The sequence below is a fragment of the Protopterus annectens genome, chromosome 17.part0, assembly GCF_019279795.1.
Source record: "Protopterus annectens isolate FY-2018-M chromosome 17.part0, PAN1.0, whole genome shotgun sequence".
NCBI classification, from domain to species: domain Eukaryota; kingdom Metazoa; phylum Chordata; order Ceratodontiformes; family Protopteridae; genus Protopterus; species Protopterus annectens.
The window spans coordinates 251,202,866-251,230,687 of record NC_056751.1 but is presented as its reverse complement, the minus strand read 5'-3'; the positions used below and the strand labels follow the sequence as shown (position 1 = coordinate 251,230,687).

At 44.0% G+C, this 27,822-nt stretch overlaps 1 protein-coding gene across 1 annotated transcript in view; it reads right to left on the bottom strand.

Annotated features, from left to right (window-relative positions):
• Window positions 1–27,822, bottom strand: part of CSTF3 (cleavage stimulation factor subunit 3) — a 1,368,849-nt gene that overhangs the window by 583,953 nt on the left and 757,074 nt on the right. The window contains exon 10 of the mRNA XM_044059129.1: window positions 25,495–25,657. Within this exon, the coding sequence (XP_043915064.1) occupies window positions 25,495–25,657 (163 nt within the window). The remainder of the gene's footprint in view (window positions 1–25,494; window positions 25,658–27,822) is intronic.

Below are 27,822 nucleotides of genomic sequence, written 5' to 3'. Positions count from 1 at the left end.
AACAGATGCGCGTACACAAGCTGCTGGAGCTGATGACGACAGCTCCGAAAGCACGAAAATATGAAAAACAGATGAAAGAAAATCGGAAATGAAGGGGTGCCACTCGGGGAATCGTGGCACCACAAAACTCGGTAAAAATGGAGTAATTTGGGATGGTTGGGTGGTCTGCAGTGGTGCAATTCCTCAGATCTTGTTTGCTGCTAACTAAAACACTAAAATAATCATATGTCATCAGGTCAAGGAAAAACAAAGTCAAAGGAACTCATTTATAGGAGGAAACAACTCTCCACCAGGTCCTCTAGGAGTCCTTGGATGAGGGAAAGTGGGAGGATCATAAGAATGAAGGGCGAGATGGACAACAAACATGGAACCTTATGCTGAGTACATAACTTCTTTAATGTTATGTTGCCCTATCTCGCCTTCATTCTTACTGGATGGGACAGCGTCCCTAGCACCTTTTCCCTGGGTGGCGCACGAGAGTGCACTATGAGCACAGCAGAACCAAAGGAAGCCCTGTCCCTGGAGGCCAAATCAACTTTGCAATGAGTAATAAGCAGCACAAATACTGTCCATTGACACTCTGGTCTGGAAAGCAGAGGATGTTGCCAATGCTCTGGTTGAGTGACCATTTTGAACGGCAAATTTCTATTATTGGAGGTGTATATAAAGGTGATATAATTTGAAAGTGTGACTTTAGACAGTGGCATGCCCTTTATTGCTTCAGAGAAAGAAATAAACAATTGGTCTGATTTCCTTAAATCTTTAGTTCTGTGCAGATAGAACCTGAGCTGTCTATGCACATCCAGTTGGTGGAGTTTATACTCTGCCTTGTTGCTATGATTAAGAAAAAGCACTGGAAGCTCAATAGATTGATTTAGATTAAATTGAGAACAAACCTTAGATGCAAAGGACGGATTTGTTTGTAGCGATACCCCCATCCTTATGGAAAATCAAATATGGTGGTTTGATTGATAGTGCTTGCAACTCAGACTCTTCTTGCAGATGTTACAGCTACTAGAAGGATAGTCTTCCAAGAAAGAAATATGAAGTCACAAGCTGAGGAGGGCACGAGTGGTGGCAATGTTAGACGAGACGGGACAAAATTTAAATCCCAAGGAGAGAGTGGTTCTTTCAAAGAAGGTCTCAATAAAGAAGTGCCTTTTAAAAATGCTTTACACAATCTGTGTGACATTAGGTTAGGCGTACATTCACCAATGAGGAAATTTGAGATTGCCACAAGTTGGACTGGAACTGTAGCTGCAGCCGAGCCTTGCTGGAAGAGTTCTGTAAGAAATTCTAAAATCGAGGACATTGGAGCAGAAAAGGGATCAATGTTTCTGGCTTACGCCCAACAGGAGAACCTCTTCCATTTACTATTACATAATTTTATGGTAGAATATTTATGAGGGGATATCAAGATGTGTTTGATTGCTGGAGTGAAATCTTGAAGCCTGACTAAGATTGGAAGTGGAGCAGGCATGCTGTCAAATTGAGGGTGTGGAGAGAATGATGAACTGTTCCTGACATATGGGTCAGGAGGGTCTGGAACTGGGTCCAGAACCCACCAGCTTCTCCTGCAGAGGAGGCCAGAGGAAGGGGAACCAAATCTGATGAGGCCAATATGGGGTAATGAGAATCAGCCTGCCTCCCAAGGATTTTGCTTTCTGGATGACTTTGGGTATGAGGGGAAATGGGGGAAAGGCATAAAGAAGTCACAAGGGCCAATTGTGAACATGTGCATCTCTTGGTGTCTACCCTGGAGGGGGGATTAGGGCAAAGTAGCTGCTGCATTTGGTATTCATGGGAGTGACAAAAAGATCGCAGCAAGGCTGGCCCCATTTCTGGAAAATCTCCTCCGCTATGCTCTGGTTTAGAGACCACTTGTGAGGCATTAAAATTGCCCTGCTGAGCTTGTCAACTATCACATTGCATTTTCCCGGATGTGCATTGCTACTAGAAAGCAGTGGGAAAAGACTGCCCATTGCCAAACTCTCAGAGCCTCCCGACAAAGTGGGTATGATCTGGTTCCTCCTTGTTTATGTACCATACCACCGACATATTGTCTGACTGGAATGCAATCGTCCCTAGTGGAAGAGAGTCGTGGAGTGCCTGCAAGGCTTGAAGCACTGCTCTCATCTCTAGAACACTGATGTGCAAATGGGACTTGTGTTCTTGCCATATGTGTTGGACTGTCCTTCCCAGACAATGCCCTCCCACCCTATCTGGGAAGCGTCTGTGGTTACTGTAGCAACAGGTTGTTGTGGTACAAAGGGTCTTCCGATGGTCACACGTTTGGACCGAGTCCACCACTGTAGATCTCTCCTGCATGACTCTCTTATTCTGATCAGATGGGACATAGGAAGTTCTTGTAGTGACCACTGGGAAAACAGGAGCCACTGAAGGATTCTCATATGCATCCTGGCCAGAGGAACTAGAGTTATGGTTGAAGCCATGGTTCCTATAAGTTTCAGAACTACCTTTGCCTTTACCTTGTCCCTGGGAAGGAGGTGCATTTGCTGTCTGAGGGCAGAAATTCTGTCGGGAAGAAGACGTGCCATCATAGAAACAGTGTCTAGGTCTGCACCTATGAAAGTAATATGTTGACAGGGCAACAAGGCAGATTTTTGCAAATTGGCTGTTATGCCTAGCTGAGCACAAATTTCCAGTGTCGTATCCCTGGTTTGTGGAAGATACTTGGAGGAGCCAGTCGTCCAAATACGGAAACACTTGGAATCCAAGACGTCTCAAGTTGCATTTGGTGAACACTCTGGGGGCTGTACAGAGGCCAAAGGGCAGAGCTCGGAACTGACAATGACTGGCTCCCAGCCAGAAGTGTAAATGACTCTGATGCTCTGTCCATTTTTATATGGTAGTACGCCTCTTGGAGATCTACTGAGCACATCCAACTGTCTTTCCCTAAAAAGGGAAGTATTGACTGCAGTGTCATAATTCGGAACTTGGACTTTCTGACAGATTCACTCAGTTTGCTGAGATCCAATATGGGTCTCCAGTCCCCTGTTCTTTTTGGCACTAAAAAGAATCTTGAATAAGTTCCGAATGTTATTTAGTCTGTGGGGACTTTCTGGATGACTTTTGTCTAGCAACTTTTGAACTTCTATAGTTGCTTGATCCCTTAGATTGGGTGGAACATCTGGGATTGTTCTGAAATGTGGGAAGAGGATGGCAAAAGGGAATGGAATATCCTCTGGATATTATGCTTTGAACCCACTTGTCTTTTATGATGTTTTGCCAGACTTCTGGGTACAAAGATAAACACCCCCCCCCCCCGACTGCCTCCAGAGTAGAGCAGGTGGGCCCTCCTTTCAGGAGCGCTGGTAGGGACGTTCGCAAAAGGAATCACAGTCATCCTTGTTTTGCGGACCCCCTCTGGCTCTCGAACATATACCATTGTTACCGCCCCCTCTGCCCCTGGGGAAGGATCCATATAGTCAGTCTTGGAAAGCTCCCTGGGATCTTTTGAACCACATTTTCCCACTCTGCTGACCTTTAGGGTAAGGTCTTGAAGTAACAGAAAAATGTATTTCAACAGCAGAGAGAGTTTTCCCTTCCTGTTCGCATCTGGTGAGTGTGTCTAACTTTAGGTCCAAAAGTGAAGATCCATCAAAAGGGCCATTGGTAAAGGTAGACTTGAAAGGTTCGGCAAAATTACACAAGTGCACCCAGGAGCATCTCCTGAGGGAAACTCGAACCCGCTGCCCTACTCGCTCCATCCGCTGTGTATATCAGTCTCATGGAGGTGTTGATGATGGAATTTATGGTGGATAACTAGGAGGTGACCTTCTCTGGCACCCCCACAGTCAAAGAAAATTGTAGAGCATCTCCTAGCTCCTTCAAGAGATCTCTTTGTAGCCTTGTAAAGTGTGTAAGGTAGTTCAGCGATCTGAGTGTAAAAGTGGCTGCTGAAACTATACGATTCCCAAATCTGTCCATCATTCGAGAATCTTTGTTAGGAGGATGGACAGATGAGGATGTCTCAGAAAGTTCCTTTTTGGTGGCTGCTGTCACCACCATAGCATCTACAGGCACACCTTTTGGTAAAAAATTCTTTTCCAGCGGGGGCTGAAAAAAACTTGTTTGGCCTCCAAGGGACTGGTTCTGTCGTGTCAGGTGACTCCCATGCCTTTCAACTGACTAGCTCATCAAAAGGTGGAGACACCCAGGAGGTTGAAGGTTGAGATCCAAAAGCCTTCAGGTACATTGAGACTCCTCCTCAGAAGGGGTGATGGGTTTCCAGCTGCCTCTCTGTTTAAGAGTCTCAAGGATATCTGCAAAGGAGATATCTTCAGAGGACCACCATGGGCACCCTTCTGACTCCTTGAGGTCAGTGTCCGAGGTGATGGACTCATCAGGGGAGTCTACATGCTTCCTCTTGCATGTACTCTTCCAAGGGGGCTCCTCAGGAGGGTATTCTGGGGAGGTCTCGGAAGAGTGGGGTTCACCAAATGGGGGTTCCTGAGGCTCTGAATCTCTGCTGTCCAGTGGATAGGGTAGTGCCGAGACAGAAGCCGGTGCCTTGGGGGGAAGAATACCAGTATCCTTGTGTAGAGCTGTAGATTGGGACAGCACACTCCTCATCAGCTCGAAGGCAGATTCCCCCCCCCGGCTCCAAGGACACCTCTGGTTCTGAGGAAACAGAGGAAACCCCCGGCTCCGAAGCCAATGTAGGAGCCAAGGTCAACCAAGCCGAAGCATCAAGGGATAGGCTTGGAACCGAAGAAGCTTGGGTCCGAGCATCCCCCTGGGGCCAACTGGAGAACTACAGCTCCCAGACATCCCAGATGGCACCGAGAGTGTCAGAGCAGAGATCGGTTCTGGAATGTCCTGAAGGGGTCCCAAAAAACGAAGGTTCTACAGCAAGTGGTACTTGGTACTCCAGCTCTGAAGATCCAGCTTGGCTCAGAAGAGGAACAACAATGGCTGTAACAGTCTTAGACAGCTCCAAAACCTGCTGGGTCAGAGCAGAGAACAATGTTGCCAGTGCCGGCGACTTCAGTAGTCTGCACACTACCTTCTCCGCGTCATCAGAGAGGCTTCTAGAAGACCTGGAGGATAGGGTTGGGGAATTTGATCTCTCCAGGATGGGAGATCTCAAAGTAGGGGAGACTGGTGGAAGATCAATGGACCAGCTCCTAGTCACAGTTTCTTTCGGCTCTGATGACCCTGGAGCCAAAGAAAATACAGTTGTGTACCTACCATAAATGTAGATGTTCCGAGTGTATTCACTGTTGCAGTCATTACACTTGGGTTATCCTGCTGGCAGGCTACCCGCAGTCTGCCTGGATTCCAAAGTCCTGGTCTGGCATCGGTTGCTGTCGCCTCTTCCCTGACGTCAGTGCGCCAGGGGTATATAAGATGCAGCCGACGCCATTTTCTTCAGTTTTTCTTGTCCCAGATGTCAGGTGCCCCCAAAAGGGTAGGCTAAAAAACATTGCTTATAAAAAGCATGCACTAAAACATTACCTTCATCTACAAGCAAATACACCACATACGTTGTATAGAATAGAGAAGTACAGATAAGTCCCAGCAAAGAAAGGGGGATGGTGGGTGGGTAACCTGGACTGCAACAGTGAATACACTCAAACATCTACATTTACAGTAGGTACAAAACTGTACTAGGTTCATCGTGTTTCACTGTTGCAGTCATTACACTTGGGTTGAATCCCAACGCTGAGGTTGGGTGGCTGGGTCTAAACAGAATTAGGAGTGGCTATGAGGCCCTGCAGAACTGCAGTGGCAAAGCCTGCTCTGGATTTAGAGTAAAGAGGTAAGTGGTAGTGCTTAGTAAAAGTGTGCACTGAAGTCCAAGTTGCAGCCTCCAAAATATCCTTGGTTGGTACTTCTCTGAGGAAGGCTGCTGAGGTGGCTGCTGCCCTGGTGGAATGCGGTCTAATGCCCTTAGGCACTGATTTGCCATGTTGTGAATAGCAGAAACGAATGCAGTGTCCTATCCATTTTGAAATAGTCTGCTTTGAGATGGCCTTTCCTTGTGATCCTGCAGCATATGCCATTAAAAGTTGCTCAGTCTTTCTGAAAGCTTTAGTTTTGTCCAAGTAGAAATGTAGCTGTCTGTGTATGTCCAAATAATGCAGAAGTCTCTCCCCTTTATTCTGTGGGTTTGGGTAAAAAGTACGGCAAATGAATGGTTTGGTTAAGAGCCACACTGGACACTACCTTAGGCATAAATGTTGGGTTTGTCCTTAGAGAAACCCTGTCCGGATGGAAGATAATAAAAGGTTCCACAGCCATTAATGCCTGTAACTCTGAGACTCTTCTTGCTGAAGTTATTGCTAGGAGCAGAGCTGTTTTCCATGATAAGAATTTTATTTCAGCTGTATTGGCTGGCTCAAAAGGAGACAGTGTGAGTTTTTCCAATACAAAATTGAGGTCCCATGCAGGTATTGGTGCTCTCTTTGGAGGTCTTATGTTTTTGACCCCCCCCCGAGGTACTGCCTAAGCAATGGATGTGAAAAAATAGGTGAGTCCGTATTGCAATGAGCTGAAATGGCAGAGGCATGGATCTTAACTGATGAGAAGGATAGGCCTTTGTCCAGCATCTCAGTTAGATATTGTAAAATCTGAGGAATATTTGGAACAAGCGTGTCAATTCCTTGTGCCTGGTTCCAAGCACAGAATCTCTTCCATTTTTCTGCATAAGATTTTCTGGTTCTGGGCCTCCTGGCCTCCAAAATAACATCCATAACCGTTTTAGAGAGAGTTGTATTCTGAATGGTTACTCTATCCGCCACGCAGCTAGATTTAGGGTTCTGAGTTGGCTGTGCAGGATCTGATTGTTTTGTTGGGTCAGTAAATGAGGAATTTGAGGCAATGTCCACGCTGGACCTTGAGACAAGCTCCTTAGGATTGGGTACCAGTGTTGGCGTGGCCAATCCGGGGCAATCAGCATCATTTGTGGCTTCTCTTGTCTGATCTTTAGGAGTACCTTGGGGAGGAGAGGCAGAGGAGGAAAGGCATATGCTGTAAGGTTGTTCCAGCTGAATGAGAAAGCATCCACTTTCCATGCTTGTTTGTTATAAGTCCTTGTGCAGAATATCTCTGAAGTTGGCAGCTGTGAGGGGAGGCAAAAAGATCTATGTCTGGGCATCCCCATTTCCTTGTTATCATGTTGAAGATTTGTGGATCCAGTTTCCACTCGTGAGGGTCCATGAGGTTTCTGCTTAGTCCGTCTGCCAGAGCATTTGTTTTTCCTGGCAGGAACTGTGCTTGCACGTGTACTTGGTAAGTCAATGTTGTGTTCCACAAAATCATGGCTTGTCTGCAGAGGGGGTAGGAATGTGTGCCCCCCTGCTTATTTATGTACCACATGACTGTGGTGTTGTCCGTCGTCAGCAGCTGTCCTGGATGAAGTAGGTCCTTGAAGGCTGCCAGGGCATTTTGTACAGCTAGCATCTCCTTTTGATTGATGTGTAGATGCCTTTGGTTTGCGGGCCATGTGCCCTGAATACATTTTCCTGCTATGTGGGCCCCCCAGGCATAATCTGATGCATCTGTTGTTAGTGTTTGCCTGGCTGTGGGTAAAGTGAATGGCTGTCCCTTGTTGTGGTGACAGGCCTGTGCCCACCATCGAAACTCCTGTTGCAGGCAGGGAAGAGTGAAATTAATGATTCCAGGCTGTGGCAATGTTGAGTCCAAACACTTTTTAGATACCATTGTAGTTTCCTCATATGCATTTTTGCATATGGAATTAGCAGAATGCAGGATGCCATGTAGCCCAGAGCCTGCAGAATTTTTCTTGCAGATAACTGGGTCTTTGTTGCCATGCTTTCGAAGTAAGAAGTCAGTTGCCTTTGTTTGTCTGGCGTGAGATAAGCCATCTGGGCAGTTGTATTTAAGCTTGCACCCAGGAATATTATCTCTTGAGAGGGTACTAGTTTCGATTTCTTCTCGTTTACTGTGTACCCTAGGCAAATTAGTAATCTTTTTACAAATGCCAGATGCTTTAGTGGAATATCTTTGGTCTCTGCTTGAATAAGGCAGTCATCCAAGTAGGGATATATTTGAATTCCTCTGTCTGCAAAATGCAATTACTGGTGCCAGGCATTTTGTAAAGACCCTGGGCGCAGTAGATAAGCCAAAGGGCAGTGCAGAGAATTGGTAGTGCATTGAGCCAGCTATGAATCTGAGGTATCTTCTGCAAGATTGTCTGATTGGGACATGCAGGTATGCCTCTTTGAGGTCCAAAGTTACAAGCCAAGCCTTCTTGCCCAACATGGGCAAAAGCTGCTGCAGAGTTAACATTTTGAATTTTGGAACGTCTAGAAAAGTATTTAGAATAGACAGGTCCAGAATTGGTCTCCATGCTTTGTCCTTTCTTGGTACTAAGAAAAGTAAAATCATTGTCCCTGCTCTTGTTGTGGCACTGGCTGAATAGCCTTCATTCATGTCCATGTGAGACAAAACTTGTTTTTGTGCCTCTGCCCATTGATTGTGTGGCAGGTATGGCATACCTTTTGCCTTTGGAAGGGTGTGAAAGTGGAACCTGTAGCCCTGATAGACTATATTTAAGACCCATTTGTCCTGGGTGATCATGGGCCAATTTTGTGAAAAAAGTGCTAGCTTTCCCCCCAAGGGTGCTGCCAAAAGATAAATGCTTGGCACTGGCAGAGGGAAGTCATTGGGACTGTTTCCTATATGGTTGTGATTTGTCTTCTCCGCTTTTGGAGGTAGAAGCACCCCATTGTTTGGGCCTGTATAAGCACTGGGAGTGTTGTCTGCCTCTAGGGCGTCTGTATCTGCCTCTTTGTGGCCTATCTGACACAGGAAAGGACCAATTCTTAGAAGGCCAGTTCCTGCTAAATCTGGGTGGCTGTACCTGTAAGAAATTCTTTATTGTCTGCATAGATTTAGCTTTATCCTCCATTTTCTTCAACACCTCTTCTGCCTTAACACCAAACAAAGTATCATGCTGTAATGGAGCATCCAATAATTTTGCTTTAACATGATCAGGCAGAGTCTGTTCCTTTAACTATGCAAGCATGCCTTCTAATGACAGAACCTGTAACAGCGGCCCTGCAAGAGGCCTCCAGTGAATCAAACCACATTGCAAAGTATGCTTTCCCACTTGTTCAGCTGCATGCAATAAATCCTGCATTTCCTTGTTCTCAGAACATTCAGAATTTGTCAACATTTTCTGTTTTAGCAGAAACATTAAGTATTGCTGATATTTAAGCATATGAAACTGACAATTTAAAGCCCTTACAGCCAAGGTAGCAGAAGTATAAACTTTTTTCCCCCATCTGTCCAGTGCCCTTGAATCCCTATCTGAGGGGACAGGGTTTTTTGCAGTAGAGGCCTTGACCCCTTTGGGACCCTAAGATATAGTTTCTGGGTCAGCAGCAGGGTTTTTATATAGAAATTTATGAGAATCTGGAACCCTGAAGTATCTGTCTGGCTTAACAGGTGCAGGAGGTAGAGTCGGGAGACAGTCCGGACTCTGAAAATACATCATCTACAATGTCTAGAAAGTACAGTTTTTTACCTTCCATAAATGTAGATGTTTGAGTGCTAATACAGCTGCAGTAATAACATATGGGTTTTCTGCCGTCAGGCGGTCCCTCGGTCGGCCGAATTCCAAAGTCTAGGTCCGGCGTCGGTTGCTGTCGCTTCTTTTCCTGACGTCAGAGAGGCAGGAGTATACAAGACACAGCCAACGCCATTTTCTTCAGTCTTTCTTGCCCCAGATGTCAGGTGCCCCCAGTAGGAAGGCAATACATAAATTATATTTATATACATGCAATGCAATGTAATCAAAAAACAGTAGTTGCAAGCAAATGTACCATAGAAGGATAACCCAAACAGGTTGTATGAAGAGGAGTTAGGTCCTAAAACTTTACCAAGAGGGGAAGGAGGGAGGGAAATCTGTACTGCAGCTGTATTAGCACTCGAACATCTACATTAATGGTAGGTACAAAACTGTACTATGTTCATCGTGCACACAGCTGCAGTAATAATATATGGGTAGAATCCCAAAGCTACGCACAGGGTGGTAGGCACTAGGTAAAACTAGGATGAGCCAGAATGCCCTGCAACACAGCAGTAGCAAAGCCTGCTCTAGTTTTGGAATATAAAGGCAGGTGGTAGTGTCTTGTGAAGGTATGCACAGAACTCCAAGTGGCTGCCTCCAAAATATCTTTGGTAGGAACTCCTCTGAGGAAGGCTGTAGAGGTAGCTGTGGCCCTGGTGGAGTGGGATCTGATGCCCGTAGGGACAGATTTTCCATGATAGGAGTAACAAAACCGTATGCAGTGGCCTATCCATTTTGAAATTGTCTGTTTGGTAACTGGCTTCCCTTGAGCTCTTACAGCATAGGACACAAAAAGTTGTTCTGATTTCCTAAAAGGCTTTGTTCTGTCCAAATAATAACGTAGCTGTCTATGGATGTCTAAAGAGTTTAACAGCCTTTCCCCTTTGTTTTGAGGATTGGGGTAAAAGGTAGGCAAGTGTATGGCTTGATTTAAAGCTACCCTGGATACCACTTTAGGCATAAATGATGGGTTGGTTCGAAGGGAAACCCTGTCCTGATGGAAGATGAGAAAGGGCTGCACAGCCATGAGGTCTTGTAGTTCCAAAACCCTACGAGCTGAGGTAATGGCCATAAGGAAGGCTGTTTTCCAGGACAAATGTTGCAAATCTGTTGAGGCAGCTGGTTCAAAGGGAGGAAATGTTAATTTTTCTAGAATATAATTAAGATCCCAGGCTGGCACTGGTTGTTTCCTTGGTGGTCTTATATTCTTAGCCCCTCTGAGGAACTGTCTTAAGAGTGGGTGAGAGAATAAGGGTGGATCCGTGTTGAATTCTGCAGAAATGGCTGAGGCATGGATTTTTATGGAGGAAAATGAAAGTCCACTGTTCAGCAGTTCAGCTAGATACTGTAATACCGGAGGCAAATTTAGTTTTGTAGGGTCCTGGCCTTTTTTCTCATTCCAAGAGCAAAACCGTTTCCATTTTGCTGAGTAAGCCTTTCTAGTAGATGGCCTTCTGGCCTCCAAAATGACATCCTGTACCTCTTTGGGGAGTAAGGTCTGTTGAGGTGTTAAGGAATTTTCCATGCAGCGAGACTTGAGTGTTTTCAGCTGACTGTGAAGAGTTTTGTAGCTGTGCTGAGTCAGCAGAAGCGGCATTAGGGGTAGGGACCAGGGAGGAGTATGTGTTAGGCTCCTCAGGAGTGGGTACCAGTGTTGTCTTGGCCAGTCTGGAGCAATCAGTATCATCTTTGGTCTCTGTTCTTGCTTTCAAGAGCACCTTGGTCAGAAGAGGCAGAGGTGGGAAAGCGTAAACTGTCCATGCCGTCCAACTGAATGAAAGGGCGTCCACTCTCCAGGCCTTTGGATGAAAGGTCCTTGAACAAAACTTTTCCAATTGATGATTCCTGTGGGAGGCGCAGAGATCTATGTCTGGCCTCCCCCACGCTTGGATTATCTTTGTAAACACTTGAGGATGCAATTTCCATTCGTGTGGATCTGTCATATTTCTGCTTAGATTGTCTGCCAGCGTGTTTTCCAAACCTGGCAAGTACTGTGCTTGAAGTTCGATTTGCCATTCCAGAGCCAAGTTCCAAAGTGTCATGGCTAGTCTGCACAGGGGGTATGAATGTGTTCCTCCTTGTTTGTTTATGTACCACATAACTGTGGTGTTGTCTGTTCTTATCAATAATTGTCCTGGATGCAGGAGGTCCTTGAAAGCTGTAATTGCATTTATTACTGCTAGCATTTCTTTTTGATTGATGTGAAGGTGCTTTTCCTTTTGGGACCATTTGCCCTGAATGCACCTGTCTGTCATGTGCGCCCCCCCCCAGGCGTAATCTGAGGCGTCTGTTGTGATGACTTGATTTGCTTGAGGCTTGCAGAATGGGAGACCTGTGTTTGTTTGACATGCTTGAGCCCACCATAGAAATTCCTTTTGCAAACATGGAATTATTGGTATTATTGTTTCCAAACTGTGGCTGTGTTGAGACCATAGATTTTTTAGGTACCACTGAAGTTTCCTCATATGCAACTTTGCACATGGGATTAAAAGAATGCAAGATGCCATGAAGCCCAGAGCCTGCAGGATTTTCCTTGCAGTAAGCCTGGTACAATTTGCTAGCATTTTGAAGTACTGAGTTAGTTGCCTCTGCTTTTCTGGCGTAAGATAGGCCATCTGGGTGTTTGTGTCCAAGTTGGCACCCAGGAAAGTTGTTTTCTGAACTGGTGTTAGCCTGGATTTCTCTTTGTTGATTGTGTATCCCAGAGCATTAAGTAACGGTGTTGCATAAGCCAGATGTTCCAGAAGTATGCGCTTGCTGTCCGCTTGGATCAGGCAGTCGTCCAAATAAGGGTAAATTTGTATCCCTTGAAGTCTGCAGTAGGCAATTACTGATGCCAGGCATTTCGTGAATACTCTGGGCGCAGTAGATAAGCCAAAGGTCAATGCAGAGAATTGATAGTGGATTGAACCTGCAAGAAATCTGAGGTATCTTCTGCAGCTTTGTCTGATTGGGACATGTAGGTATGCCTCCTTGAGGTCCAATGTTACCAGCCAAAACCCCTTGCCCAGCATGGGAAGAAGCTGCTGTAATGTGAGCATCTTGAATTTTGGTACGAGTAAGAATGTGTTTAGGATGGATAAGTCCAAAATGGGTCTCCAGTCGATTCCTTTCCTTGGTACCAGAAATAGCCTGGAATAAAAACCTTGACCTTGTTCGTGAGTAGGTACCTCTTGAATAGCTTTCATGTCTATGAGCTTTGAAATTTGTAGTTGTGCCTCTGCCCTTTGATTGTGTGGCAGGTTTGGCATGCCTCTCATTTCTGGAAGAGAGTGAAAATGAAATCTGTAGCCTCTGTTTATAACGTCCAGGATCCATTTGTCTGTTGTGACCATATGCCAATTTCTTGTAAATAATGCCAGCTTTCCTCCCAAGGGTACTGCCAGCTGAGACTTGCTTGGCATGGAAAGGAGGAAGTCATTGGGTTTCTTTCCTGTATTGTTGTGCACCGTTTTCGCCACCTCTTGGTATTGGAGCTTGCCATTGCCTGCCTCTATAAGATCCTTGTGATTGACATAGCCTATATCTACCTCTTTGGGGCCCGTCCGTGGCTGGAAAGGACCAGTTTTTAGAAGGCCAATTTCTGCTAAAACGTGGTGGTTGAACCTGTAGAAAAGCTTTGACAGTTTGCATAGATTTGGCTTTTTCTTCCATTTTCCGTAGTATCTCCTCAGCATTAGTACCAAATAGCACATCCTTTTGTAAAGGAGCATCTAGCAATTTAGCTTTCACATGATCAGGCAAGATTTGTTCCCTAAGCCATGCATGCCTACGAATGACTGATCCTGTAACTGCAGCTCTACTTGAGGCCTCTAGGGCATCATAACCACATTGTAAGGTGTGTTTACCCACTTGTTCTGCACTATGCATCATATCCTGCAACTCATTCAAATCTGGTTGTTCAGGTTGAGACATTTTATTTCTTAATTGTGATAACAGAAACTGCTGATATTTAAGCATATGAAACTGACAATTTAAGGTCCTCATGGCTAGGGTGGCCGAGGTAAATACCTTTTTTCCCCACCTTTCTAAGGATCTTGACTCTCTTTCGGAAGGTAGTGGATTCTTAGCAGTAGAGGCCTTCATTCCCTTGGGGCCCTTGAGAAATGGTTTCAGGGTCAGCATTATGGCTTTTGAAAAGAAATTGGTAAGAGTTAGGAACTCTGTAGTACCTATCAGGCTTGACTGGGGCAGGAGGCAGGGAATCCGGGTTAAGGCAAGCCTCCGAATAAACATCAAGTACATCCAAGACCGGAGGTATCGCCAGAGGTCTGTGTTGAGGTAACAAAAGAAATTCCCTCAGTCTTTTCTTGGAATCAGAAAAGTCTTGGCCTTCCCAATGGAAGTGTTCCCTCAAAGTGTGCAAGGTTTCCCCAAAAGAATAATCCTCAGGGGGAGATACAGAAGGAATGGATTGCTCTGCATCAGAATCTTCAAAAGGGGAGTAAGATTGCTCTTCTACATCAGAGTGTTCTGAAAAAATGGAGCCCTGATCAGAAGAGGGAGAATCTTCCTCCACTCTGGGCCTCTTGTCAGGAGGGGGTTGGGAACCCCTGATAAGAGTAATTAAATCCTCAGCCATTTTAAGCATCTGTTTTTTAGGCATGGGGCTTGTGGATGGGCCCTGTGCAACAGGCCTCTTGGGATGCCTGGCTGATTTGGACTTAGTAAAGGCCTTTATGGAAAAAGAAGATGAGGGTCTAAAGACACCATGGGTGGAAGTGGACCTGTCCACATTAGGAGACTCAATGCTCACAGTGGCTTCGGTGGTTGTAGTCTGGGTATGGGCCGAGGTACCTGCGGTCTCGGGTACAGAAGACCCCGCCAAGGAAGTGTCGTTGGTAGTCAGGGACTGCATAGGCGTCTCGCTGAGAACCGGACCACATGTAGCCGGTTTTGGCGTGGTGTCGGTGGAGACCACGGACCTCGCGTGCCGGTCCTTGTCCTTGCGTTTTTTGGGACAAAACGGTAGTCGGAGTCTCCGACGACATTTTATAATCAAATGCTTTACCAAATAAATGTTGGGCGAACTCCACCCGATGCTTGATAGTGCGTTTATTGAAAGTAGTACAAAAGCGACAGCCCGAGACGTCATGGTCTGGGCCTAAACAAGGTATGCAGAGGGAATGGAAATCCTTATGCGGTATTTGCTTCCCACAAGAAATACAATTGTTAACTTTTTCTGACATCGGTCTGAGGCAAGAAAAGTTTCCCCAACGGGGTACTTCGCTTTAATGAAGACTTCGGTTTCCAAATTTTTCGTAAATTCAGGAGCTGGCCGACCAGCACTTGCGAACTGCTTCTGCTTCGGGCACTGTGCGGCAAAAAAGACTGAAGAAAATTGCGTCGGCTGTGTCTTATATACTCCTGCCTCTCTGATGTCAGGAAAAGAAGCGACAGCAACCGACGCCAGACCTAGACTTTGGAATTCGGCCGACCGAGGGACCGCCTGATGGCAGAGAACCCATATGTTATTACTGCAGCTGTATGCACGATGAACATCAGGTGGAATAGCAAGAGGTCTGTGCTGAAGTCTCTGAGCCTTTTCTTAGATTCTGAGTAATCTTGGCTCTCCCAGTGGAAATGCTCCCTCATGGTATGCAGGGTTTCCCCAAATAAATAATCCTCTGGAGGAGAAGCTGAAGGAATAGATTCTTCAGCATCAGAATCCTCATAGGGAGGAATAGAGTACCCCTGTTCTGAAGAGGAGTCAGAGGAAACGGAAATCTGATCAGAGAAATCATATTCAGTGTCTTGCCTAGGCCTCTTATCAGGAGGGGGATGGGAACCCCCTGATCAAAGTAATTAGGTCTTCGGCCATTTTGAGCATCTGTTTCTTAGGCATGGAAGTCTGTCCTGGAGAATGCTGTACTTGTTTCCTTGTCTTTAAAGCTGTTTTAGTCTTTGTCTTGGATGCTGAAGTTGGCTTGATATAAAGCTGTGTAGGTCTGAAAACACCCTCAGAAGCCGATGCCTGCTCAGCGGCTCAGGACCCATCTGAGGGATTAGTTTCCAAAGGCCCAATACCTTGAGTATCCAGAGGCCTAGTTGTCTCCACGTGGGAGTCTGAGGCGGCCAGTGGCTCTGAGGTAGCGGGTGTCAGGGGCTGCGAAAGTGCCTCACTGAGAACCGGCGACTGGCCTAGAAGAGGCTTCGTCATTGGTTTTGGACCTCGGATGCCTGTCCTTTTCTTTTTCCTTGCGCTTTTTATGAACTCTGGTCGTCGGCTGTTCCGACGGCATTATATAGTTAAACCTTCAGCCAAAGTAATGAAAAGCAAAATCGTACACACGCTTAATAGTGCGTTGGTTAAATCTAGCACAAAACCGACAACTAGCAACGTTATGGTCAGGGCCTAGACAAGGAATACAGTAAGAATGAAAATTCTTATGAGGTATTTGCTTCCCACCAGAAATACAATTGTTAACTTTTTCTGACATCGGTCTGGAGCAAGAAAAAAGTTTCCCCAATGGGGTACTTAGCTTTATTGAAGACTTTGGATCTGAAATTCAATTTCGAAAATCTCACGAGTCGGCCGACCGGCACTTGTGAACTGCTTTTGCTTCGGGCACCGTGCGGCAAGAAAGACTGAAGGAAATGGCGTCATCTGCATCTTATATACCCCTGGCGCACTGACATCAGGGAAGAGGTGACAGCAACCGACGCCAGACCAGGACTTTGGAATTCAGGCCAACTGCGGGTAGCCTGCCAGCAGAATAACCCAAGTGTAATGACTGCAACAGTGAAACACGATGAACATCTAGGCTTATCAATAATAATCTCTGTCTGTTCCGAAGACTGTGGAGCCAAGGAGGTTGAAGCCTGTGAAATTTGTGTCAATTTTTCAGGAGGCTCAGACTGATCAGAAGAGACAGAAGATGGCCTTTTAGCTGGTTTGTCCTTAAAGGAAGAAGACTTACTGGACGACGACAACGAAGCACTGTGCAATGCTTCCTCATAGGCCGGTTTCAAGAGTCCTTTGACAATCAGCTTATTTTTCCTCTCCTGCAAAACACGGACGCTAAAGGCATGGCAAAATGTGCAAGTTTTCTGAAGATGGATTGGTCCTAAACAGTAAACACAAATGCTATGTCCATCAGTAATGGACATCTCTTGAGAGCACTTTTGGCACTTCTTAAAGCCCGAAGGTTTGTGTTCTTTCTCCCTAGTTTCCTTAGACATGTTAGGGATGAAGAAATCCTACAACAATATATCAACCAAGTAAATGCCACACAGAAAAAACAATTCTAGAAAAAAAAAGTTAGAGACTATAATTACCACACAGCACATCTAGTGACACTAAAGGGAAATAACTTTTATCTAATTTAAATGAGCACTAGGGCCTCAAATTTAAATGGGCCTAGTAACTACCAGAACACAGAGAAACACATTACTACTACTAGCCCTCTAACTCAAACGGGCAGTTAGCTCTCTAACTTAAACGAGCTAATAACTAACTAATCCACTAAATTATTAAAGCACTACACACACAGTCTATCTAAATAATTTAAGCACACCACTACAGCAGAAGGCGATGGGATACACAATACAGGCCTGGCGAAAAAATGGCCAAAAAGAAACACAGCAGCAAGAATAATCTACCCAAGCTATGTAAGCACTCTCAAACTATTTAAGAAATTCTGTTTTAAATATAGAAAAATATGGTGCTGCGGGAGCGTTGTCGCTTCATAGCAAGACGTTACCCCGTTCGATTCTCAGCTAGAGCGTCTTCTGTGTGGAGGCATACGTGAATGGGGCGTGCCTTCGTTGAAGGTTGTGCGTCAGGGCTGGTAACCTGGTACGTAAAAATCCACTACCAATCATTAGCGGACCGGAGTTCTGCTGTGGCGACTCCTAACCGGGAAAAGCCGAAAGACCCAAACAAAATAGAAAAAATTGCAAAGGACAAAAACTTAGCCACAGCCAAGAAGAGAACATCTGAACTCAAAGCGGCAAATGAGATCTGAGAAATTGTACCACTGCATGATGGGATACCTACTCTGCCACGAGCTAGTGTATTCGGCCCAGTCGGAGTCGAGGATCAGCTCCAAACCCATCCAGTAAGAATGAAGGTGAGATAGGACAACATAACATCTAATACCTTGTTGAAGCACATTTTGATTTAATTACAGCAGTCAGTCTTCTTGGGTACACATCTGCCATCAATTAAAGAGACTGATTAACCCCAAATAAAGTTCATCTGTCCTAGTATGATTTTCCTGATTCAGTTTTACCCGCTACAGCAAAAGCTATGGTTCACAGAAAAGTTACAAAGCATCAAAGGGATCTCATTGTTGAAAGATATCAGTCAGAAGGGTACAAAAAAATTTCCACAGCATTGGATATACCATGGAACATCAAAAAGTGGAGAAAATATGGGACAACAGTGATGTTGCAAAGAACTGGACATCCTCCCAAAATTGATGAAAAAAGTGGTCAGGGAGGCTGCCAAGAGACCTACAGCAACACTGAAGGAGCTGCAGGAATTTCTGGCAAGTACTGGTTGTGTACTACATGCAACAACAATTTTCCATATGTCTGGACGATGGGGTAGGGGTTGCAAGATGGAAGCCTTTTTTTACATAGAAAAACATCCAGGCCTGGCTAAAATTTGCATAACAATACATCAAGTCTCCCAAAAGCATGTGGGAAAACATGCTATGGTCTGATGAGACCAAGGTTGAATTTTTTGGCCACAATTCTAAAAGGTAAGTTTGGGGCAAAAACAACACTTTGCATCACCAGATGAATACCATCCCCACGGTGAAGCATGGTGATGGCAGTATCATGCTTTAGGGTTGCTTTTCTTCAGCTGGAACAGGGGCTTTAGTCAAGGTGGAGGGAATTATGAACAGTTGCAAATACCAGTCACTTTTGGTCCAAAACCTTCAGGCGCCTGCTAGAAAGCTGAAAATGAAGAGGAATTTCACCTTTCAACATGACAATAACCATACATCCAAATCAACAAAAGAATGGCTTCACCAGAAGACATTTAAAGTTTTGGAATGGCCCAGACAGAGCCCAGTCCTAAATCCAATAGAAAATCTGTGAGGTGACCTGAAGAGGGCTGTGCAAAAGAGAGGCCCTCGCAATCTGACAGACTTGGAGCGCTTTTGCAAAGAAGAGTGGGAAAATATTGCCAAGTCAAGATGTGCCAATACTGATGGACTCCTAGGCAAGAGGACTGAATGCTGTAATTAAATCAAAAGATGCTTCAACAAAGTATTAGTTTAAGGGTGTGCACACAACAAAGTATTAATTTACGGGTGTGCACACTTATGCAACCAGCATATTGTACTTTTATTTTTTTATATTTTTTTCCCCTAACAGATTTGTTTGTTTTTCAATTGAACTGTACAGGTTATAGGTCACATTAAAGGTGGGAAAAGTTTTGAAATGATTTATTGTGGTCTCATTTTTTTATATCACAAAAACTTGACATTTTAACAGGGGTGTGTAAACTTTTTATATCCACAGTACAGAATGACAACCTCCTGCATTTTCATGAACTACTGATGTAACTCATATACCAGCAGGTACAAATATGACTCAGTCATTGTCCACGCTGGTGTAAACGACCTGAGACGTACCTCCTTGGACTACATGAAAAGAGACATTGAGGAGCTCTCTGATTATGTAGCCCAGGCAGGTATGACCCTGACCTTGAGCAGTATCCTACCTTCACCAAGAATGATGCCACAATACAGAGATAAGATGATCAGCTTTAACAATTGGCTTAAACTCTGGTGTCATTCAAAGGGGATCCAATGTCTGTCTGCCTGGGATGACATGCTGGACAAGCCACGCTGCTTCAAGGGACGGCTTGCACCTGTCACCCTGGGATTCGGATATTGGCAAAGGCTCTTGCCACCCCATAGTGCCTTTTTAGGCAAGGCTCAAATTCTAAACCTACCACCCTAGAACACAAAAAGGAAAAAACTAAGGGTAATGCTGCTCAATGCCAGAAGTCTAAATCTCAAAATGCACGCACTCGAGGCCCTTCTCAGTATGGAGAACATCGATGTCTGTGCAGTGACAGAAACCTGGTTCAAGGCTCCTGAGAGCACCCCAGCACTATCAGGTTTTACCTCTTATCATGCGTTCCGCCCCAAAATCCGGACAATACCAAGAAAGGAGGGGGGGTATCCATATTCATCAAAGACACCCACACCTCAAGACTGGTGGCAACGCACAATGCATCGGAGACCATCCAGGTGCAATTAACCATAGGCAAGACTGCTCTGCAAATTGTAGCATGTTACAGGCCACCCTCACAAACTCAGGAACCTCACATGGCCTTCCTGAAAACACTAGAGGGATAAATGTATCACCAAACACCATCATACTAGGTGACTTCAATTACCCTAATATAGACTGGGAACACTACTCAAGCCCAAACACCCTAGCCCAAAAGTTCCTGGAATTCATAAACTCAAATGCCATGGAACAACTAATCACCATCCCCACAAGAGGAGAAAACATACTTGATCTCATCATCACGAACATGGGAGCACAATGTTCAACACCGGAAGTATACCCCTCACTGGTGAGATCAGATCACAAACTAATCTCGCTGGAGGTCTTCATCCCACCCCTACCTGAAATTAAAAGACCACAGTAAAGAACTTCTCGAAGCCGACTTCACACTTCTAAAGACTAGTGTGGTCCCCTTTAAGGCACGCGAGCCGACGGAAAACAGTACTCAAGCCGCTGAATCACTTACAAATGCCTTCTACCAGCACCTGCAGGACTGCATGGATAAGGCAATCCCAAGCAAAACAAAGACTCTTTGTACCAAAGGCAAGCGTCCACTCTGGTGGACCCCAGCCATAAACAAACTCTACAACAAAAGGAGGAAGCTACTACAAGATAGAGCAAAATCCTTAAAAGGTAAGACACCCTTGATCACTATAAGTAAAAACTAAGAGCTCTCATAAAATCATCCAAAGCAAATTTTGAGAGAAAAATAGCTAAAGACTCAAAAGACAATCATAAGGCCTTCTTTAGCTATGTTAGAAACCTGGGAGGAAACTCCCAGATATGCTCAGAACTAGTTCAAAATGATGTGAAGATTACTGATCCTACAGACATTGCCAACATACTGGCTGACAGGTTCAGTGCAAACTTCTCCCCTCTCCGCCAAGAGGAGAGATATCTATACCAAGCGATTGCAGCCCGCCAAACATCTCCAACGCCCAAGTGAGAACTGCTCTCTCCAAAGCAAAAAACACACCATCCATGGGACCTGATGGTGTCCCCGGCTGTGTGCTCCAAGAACTCAACGAGGAATTAAACCCACAGCTAGGACAGCTGTTTAATCATAGTCTTACCTCTGGATACGCACTCCAGGAGTGGCGCACTGCAACTGTGGTCCCACTTCACAAAGGCTGTGCCTCCACCGACCCTGGAAATTACCGGCCCATTAGCTTGACAAGCCTTATCTGCAAAGCCATGGAGAGGATCATAATGGACCTCATAAATAAAGACATAGGGAATTTGCAGACTTTGGATCCATCCCAGTTTGGCTTTGTCAAAGGCAGATCATGCCTTCTAAACTTGGTTGACTTTTTGAAACAGTCACCAAAGCCATTGATGAGGAAAGGCAGTCCATACAGCCTACCTCGATCTGGCGAAGGCCTTTGATACAATACCCCACTCGGGTATCATTGAAAAACTCATCAGCTTAAATGTTAACCCATACATCACAAGATGGGTTGCAAACTGGCTGAGTGACAGAACCCACAGGGTCAGAGTTGCTGGCGCCATGTCAGACTCAAAGCCTGTCACAAGTGGTGTATCACAGGGCTCAGTCCTGGGCCCACTCTTGTTTGGCATCTACTTTTCCAGTACAAGCAAACACAGGAGGGTTATGGCTGACAAAGTTTGCAGATGACTGCAAACTGGGCCATAGTAGAAAACACATCTGACACAGATATCCTTCAGAAGGGTCTCACAGAAACGGATAACTGGTGCCAGAGCCATGGCCTAAAGTTAAATGCCAAAAATGCATAGTCATACCCTTCGGGAAAAACAAGGTTACCCCTAGCTACCAAATAGGTGGCAATCCACTGAGTACAGAAGAAGTTATCAGGGACCTGGGGACCCAGGTTGATAGTAGTCTGTCATTCGACACCCATGTAGCTAAAGTAGTTAGGAAGACCTTCTACATTGCCCACCTTATCATGAAGGGATTCTCATCTAGATCAAGGGAGGTCATAGTCTCCCTATACTCATCACTCATCAGACCAATGATTGAGTACAATGCCCCATTCGGAATGTATCTGACCCGACACTTGCAGCAGCTGGAGAGGCCACAAAAGTTCCTCACCAAAAGGATAAAGGGTCTCAAACATCTGTCCTATGCTGCCCGACTGAAAGAACTCCAGCTCTATTCAGTCGCCACCGCTTGCTCAGAGGTGACCTTTGCCTAACATACAAGGCCATGTCAAACCCAGATTTGATGAATATGCTTCACCTCAAAAATCTAGATCCGTCAGAGCCACAAGGGCGGAGACTTAAACCTCGACACGGCTATTAATAGGACGTGCTGGAGGGATAGATTCATCACCCAAAGACTCCCTATGCTGTGGAATAAAATCCCGGTATATGTGAGGCAGAGCACCTCGCTGGCCTTGTTCAAGAGAAATCTTGACCAATGGATGGGAGATCGCAGATATACCCCAGGGATTACCTCAGTGTCACTGCTCAACAGAGGCACAGCAAAATAATGGGTATAGTTCCCCATACTAAAGGGGTGGCGTAAGCCACAAAACTATGGGCTAGGCTTGTAAATGCCCTCGGGCAGATAGCCTAGTATGAACCTATGAACCTATGAACCTATGAGAATGAATGCCATACCAAAAAAAAATCTAAAATATAGCCAGGAAAACACTAACCTGTGTACTTCTCTTTAGACGTATCTTAATATTAAAGCATGTTTTGCATAAAGTGTAAACAAATGGAATATCCAAAATGGAAGGAATGGAACAGGAGAAAGACTATAAAATAAGACCACCATCAAGAAATTAATATGTATATTAGACACACACAGGGAGTATTTTAAAGCCTGAACAAGGGACAGCATAATTCTTAAAATTTCAGGAGAAATTACTTCTAATACAATTGAAATTTAAAGATGGATTTGCATTGTCAGCACAGAATCTATATAAAATGTTTCTGCTGTTGCACTGCATGTTAGAGTCAGTGGTATCATGAATATACGTTTCTCCTTCAAAATACAGTATGCAGTCTGTACTAGGTGCTACAGATGTTAGTGCAGTCTATATCATACAAATATATACTTATTGCTTTTTAAGTATCCCACAACACCTGCTAATTATTAACTTATTTGCTCTCCTGTGGGTAAGGGCTAATTATGGGAGGCCATCATACAGGCAGCTATCATTTTTTTTTCTTATTTAACCTTACATCTCTCTCCTTGGCATCTGTTGGCAGATACAAGGGTCTTGCAGTTACTTCTCCTGTGGCATGCACATTCCCATATATGCTCCTTGAAAGTTATCACATGAGCATGACTTGGCATTAGATATAGGTTTCTCTCCAGTAGGTACCAACACTGCAATAAGCCAGCCAACCCACTCTCACCCCACTCCGCAGGATGGTTGAGCTAGTAATAGCCACTCACACAGCACCCACCCCCCCTGCCAGCAGCTCTTCCAGTGCCCAAGCCACTAATCAGTCTTGGGTCACTTAGGCTGTGGTCAGGGCTTCATCCCTCTAACACTAATGACCTGGATGCATCTTTCTTTTTCATCTAGCTTGTAATGACTGAACTATATGTTTATCCTCCCTACAAACTCTTCTAGTTTGTACTGAAAATGTAACCAAACACAACTTTCTTACTTTTATTCTTAAAATTGTACTATTATGCTATGTGCAAACTGTATATTACTGCTTGGGGATGCTCCATGAATTAACTGCACTTGCTTTTTTCTAAGGACTGGCTGATAACGGTCTTTTGAACAAAAACATTCACCTGGGTTAACACAAATGCCTACAACTATACTCACTGCTTTTGCTACTGGACTATAAAACACAGACATACACACCCTGACTTGTTAGCAATGAAGCCTTCCAGCCAAGTCTATTTCCTACCTGTATGGAAATGGGGCATAGTTACAAAGTACAACTCAACTTGCAGTACAAATTTGGTAGCACCTTGCACTGGCCTAGTGCAATTGTCCTTTTTAAGGCATGAGATGCTGCAAGCCCTTAAACAGCGGTACCAGTGCTTGCTGTTCCACCAGTGACTACACAAATTTACTTTTTATTATTAACTGTGATAGGAGCAGACAATCAAGTCTTGACAGAAGAAAGAGATTCAAATAGCCTTTAATACATCTCATCAAATGGTGCCATTTTGGGGACAGCTCAGCTCCCATGTCTGGTGTCACAGAAACACCACAAAAAAGTTAAAAGTCTTCAAACAGTACTCTGTTGGTGTCAGAGATAGAGAAAGCCCTGATCACAACTTGGGTCCGGCTAATGGCTCAGAAGCAGGACTAGATGTGAGTGCTACCACTCACACACAGACATGGCCTGCTGGAGAGCAGGAACAGGGTTGTATGGAAAATGAGCCAGTTCAGGGACGGCATGGGCATTCCCATCCAAATTAGTAACAGTAGCCGAAGATGACTGCTCGATGGAGTAAAGTATAAACTGTTGGAGGGACCCTTGGTGGTCCCTAAGGTGGAGTACAACCTATACTCACCATGCAAGGGTAGGGATTAGGGTCATTTATACAAAAATGCTCTCATGGTAAGGTTGCTGGCAACAGTGCCAACTCCACAAAGTTTGCCTGGATGACAGTCCCTCCAGACAGGGATCACCTTACAGGATCTGTGGAAGAAAAAGATCCTCATCTCCAGGGAATGAATGGACTCTAGTCCGACAGATGGAGCTTAACGGTTTGTAAGGGGTGGGGTGGGGTGGCGGCATTACAAAACAACACAGTGAGCATGCAGAAGTTCCACTATTACAATTTGGAGTTATAAAGGTAGTACTCCAAGTTTAAATATGGAAAAGTAAATGGTGGAAAATAAAATTAAAATAGTAAAAATCCTGGAAAGGCCTAAATATGATACTACTGAGTTACACAAGAAGTAAACTCGAGACTAACTGGTACCAGAACAGTACTTAATATTTTACATTAAGTAGCAGCCCTGCTTCTGCTTTACTAAATACACTTACAGAAGTGAAACAGTAGAGAGTAAAACAGCAAACTAAACCTTTTACAGATTTTTTTTTTTTAATTATTCTATGCTACAGATCAAATATTATAATTTCCCCTTCCTGAAGCCAGATTCTCAGTTCTGATAACAGACAAAACTTGCAACACCTTTAATTATGGCATGACAATCCATTTAAGGACATATCACCAATAAAATAAAAGTCACTTGAATGAAAAATGATGTACTGCTCTCCTGTGTAAACCAATCACTAATATAGGCCAGAAAATGCTTGCATACAGAAAACACTCATTCACCCTGTTTTCAGAGTGATGCTTTTTACTCAAATGCTTCTGCCAAGATGAAACAACATCTTCAAATGATGCATCAGATACGCTCCTTTTAACCACTGATAATGCAAAGGGACACCCAGTGCTTTACTTGAGACCCAAACCAGGTCAAAGATGCTTTAGAATAGTATACTTATCCAAGCACACCAAATCTGGCAAACAAACTTCTGCAAGCTGAGAAACAAAGTGGCACACACAGGGCGAAAAGAAACAGAACCAGGATAGGTTTTTTTTTTTACTTATTTTAATAATACTTTTAGAAATACTAATATGACAATCTTTAAGCATTCCTCAAAAAATACAGTTACCAAACAGAATGGCTAACTAAAACTATCATTTAAAATAACACGATTTCTTACAATTAAAATGTCTGCTGCTGCTGCACTTCTCTCACCTCTTTTTGTAATTAAAGTTTGATCCTCTGTTCGAAGTGGATTGCTCTTTTCCCACTGAATATACTTCTTCCACATTTCTACTTGCTGTGCTTCTTGTGGTGTATTCTGTGGGGGCACTGAAGGAGCATTGCGATCCAAGCCTTTCATAACAGTTTCATACTCCTACATGACAAAAGATTTAAAATTATTAAGTTATCTATTGCTCCATTAGGAGCACATTTCAACATGTTGACTGTTCTTGGGGAAAAAAAAATGGACTTCTTGTGGTGTACTCTTCGTTTGGTGGGGATGAGAGCAATGTGATCCAGGCCATTCATAGCATTGTCATACTCCTAGATGACAAAGATTTTAACTGACATTATCTATTGCTCAAATATAAAATACATGGTGATCAACTACTTCAGTTTTTTTTTTATCTAGTTTATACAAACTAGGACAGGAAAGTGTGATATGCTGCAACAGCACTTGATCAAAATAAACAGGCTAAAACGAATTGATGCCAGATTAAGGTCGGACTTCATTCTTCATAAAATGTCCAGATAAAGAAACTGTAACAGAAAAAAATGAATGAAAAACAACATTAGGTGCAAAGCATGAATTCAGAAAGAGTCTGTAACTTTTGTCTCATGAATGAACAAGGCAAAGACAACTACTACATACTGAAATCCAACAATATGCTTCAAAAGCCACAATCTTCAAACAGTAGATAGATCACAATGAACAATAACTGCATGATATGAATAACAGAAAAAGTATTTCGCAATTCAAAACCGGCACAGTAAAATATTTTCTGCTCTACTATACCGTAAAAATAATTCCAACATGAAGAAAGCTCAAGAGAACTCCAAATTAAACGCTTCATAAAGAGAAATTCAATCTGTCAGAAAAAGGGTTCTGAATATTTAATTTTCTTTTATTTACATTTTAGTTGACAGACCAACCCCAACTAGGCCTACAATCTATTTTCAGGGAAGACTTGAGGTCGTATGCATATTGTAGGGGAAATTTTGAGCATGACAAAGGTATTGTATGCAACAAATGCACAAGATTTTAAATATGTTGGTATAAAAATTGGGAACGGAATATTTTAAAACTTTAAAATAAGATTTAATTTATGGTTAATATGATGGTTTAACAGATGAAGAAAGTGATGGTGTGGGTAGTATTGTGATCATTGTAGCTTGGGTACTATAGCAAGGGAGACAAGTTGATATTTTGCATAAAACAAAACAGGACAAGGATAAGGGGTTACAAGTACTGAATCATACATTTGTGTAGGAAAGATGGAGTTATACATACAGAATGTAATACACCCAGACAGATGGGGCTATTTAACATGGCATCCACAGGATGGCATACTTAGGACTATTGTACCCACTTAACATATCATTCTGCACTGCAATGTCAGCATTAGAAATTAATTGAAGTTACTGGCTTGGGAATAAAACATAGTCTGGATTTTCAAGCACCAAAGGAAAATGTGCTGAGCCAATGACATTGACATTCAGGTAAAAATCTAACATTTATAAAGTAATCAACATACACAAGAGGAAATAACACACTTTTAGACTTACTAGCATGAAGAATAACAGCATAAAAGAACTATGTACATTGCTTATCAGTGTAAAGTCTAGTGCTGGAGCCATTACATAAACTTTAGTTGCAGACATTACTTTTTCACACCTGTATATCAAGATAAGCATAAAAATGCCACATTGAATAACATCCAGTTTTAACAATTACTCCTGCTAACTGCAGTACGGCATGAAGGAAAAAAGACCGAGTTGGTCACACTAATATGCATCTTCCATTTTTTCTGATGAACCAACTAAACAAATTCTCAGTCAAACTGTGAGGCATGGAATGCAGTTATACAAAATGGAAAAAATTACAACTGAGATCCACTAACTGTGAAAATATATGTTTGGATAATAAGGTCTCTGCTGCAAGACTAGACCTCTGGAGAAGCTTAGTTATCAAGTGACTTTTGACCATCATATGCAGCTCTGCATTCCATATGACTTGCATTCGACTAGTGGCACAGGCACTGGAGGGACCACTTGGGAGGATGGGCGTAAGCTACCAATACCAGCTGGCCCATCCTAGGGCAAGGGAGGCTGCCTAGGATCGTTGTGATAGCAGCACTAAGAGTTGGATGAGCTCTGCACTGCAAGCATTAAACCACTTGTTTGTGAAGTTGAGCATGTGCGGAAACTAGCATGCACCTCCTGAAGGCTGCCACTGTGGAGCATGCAAGGCAACCGCAGTTTGGCAACGGTTATGGTACTCCACCAGTGTAATTGGTTTGCTCTCAGGCCCTGGACACG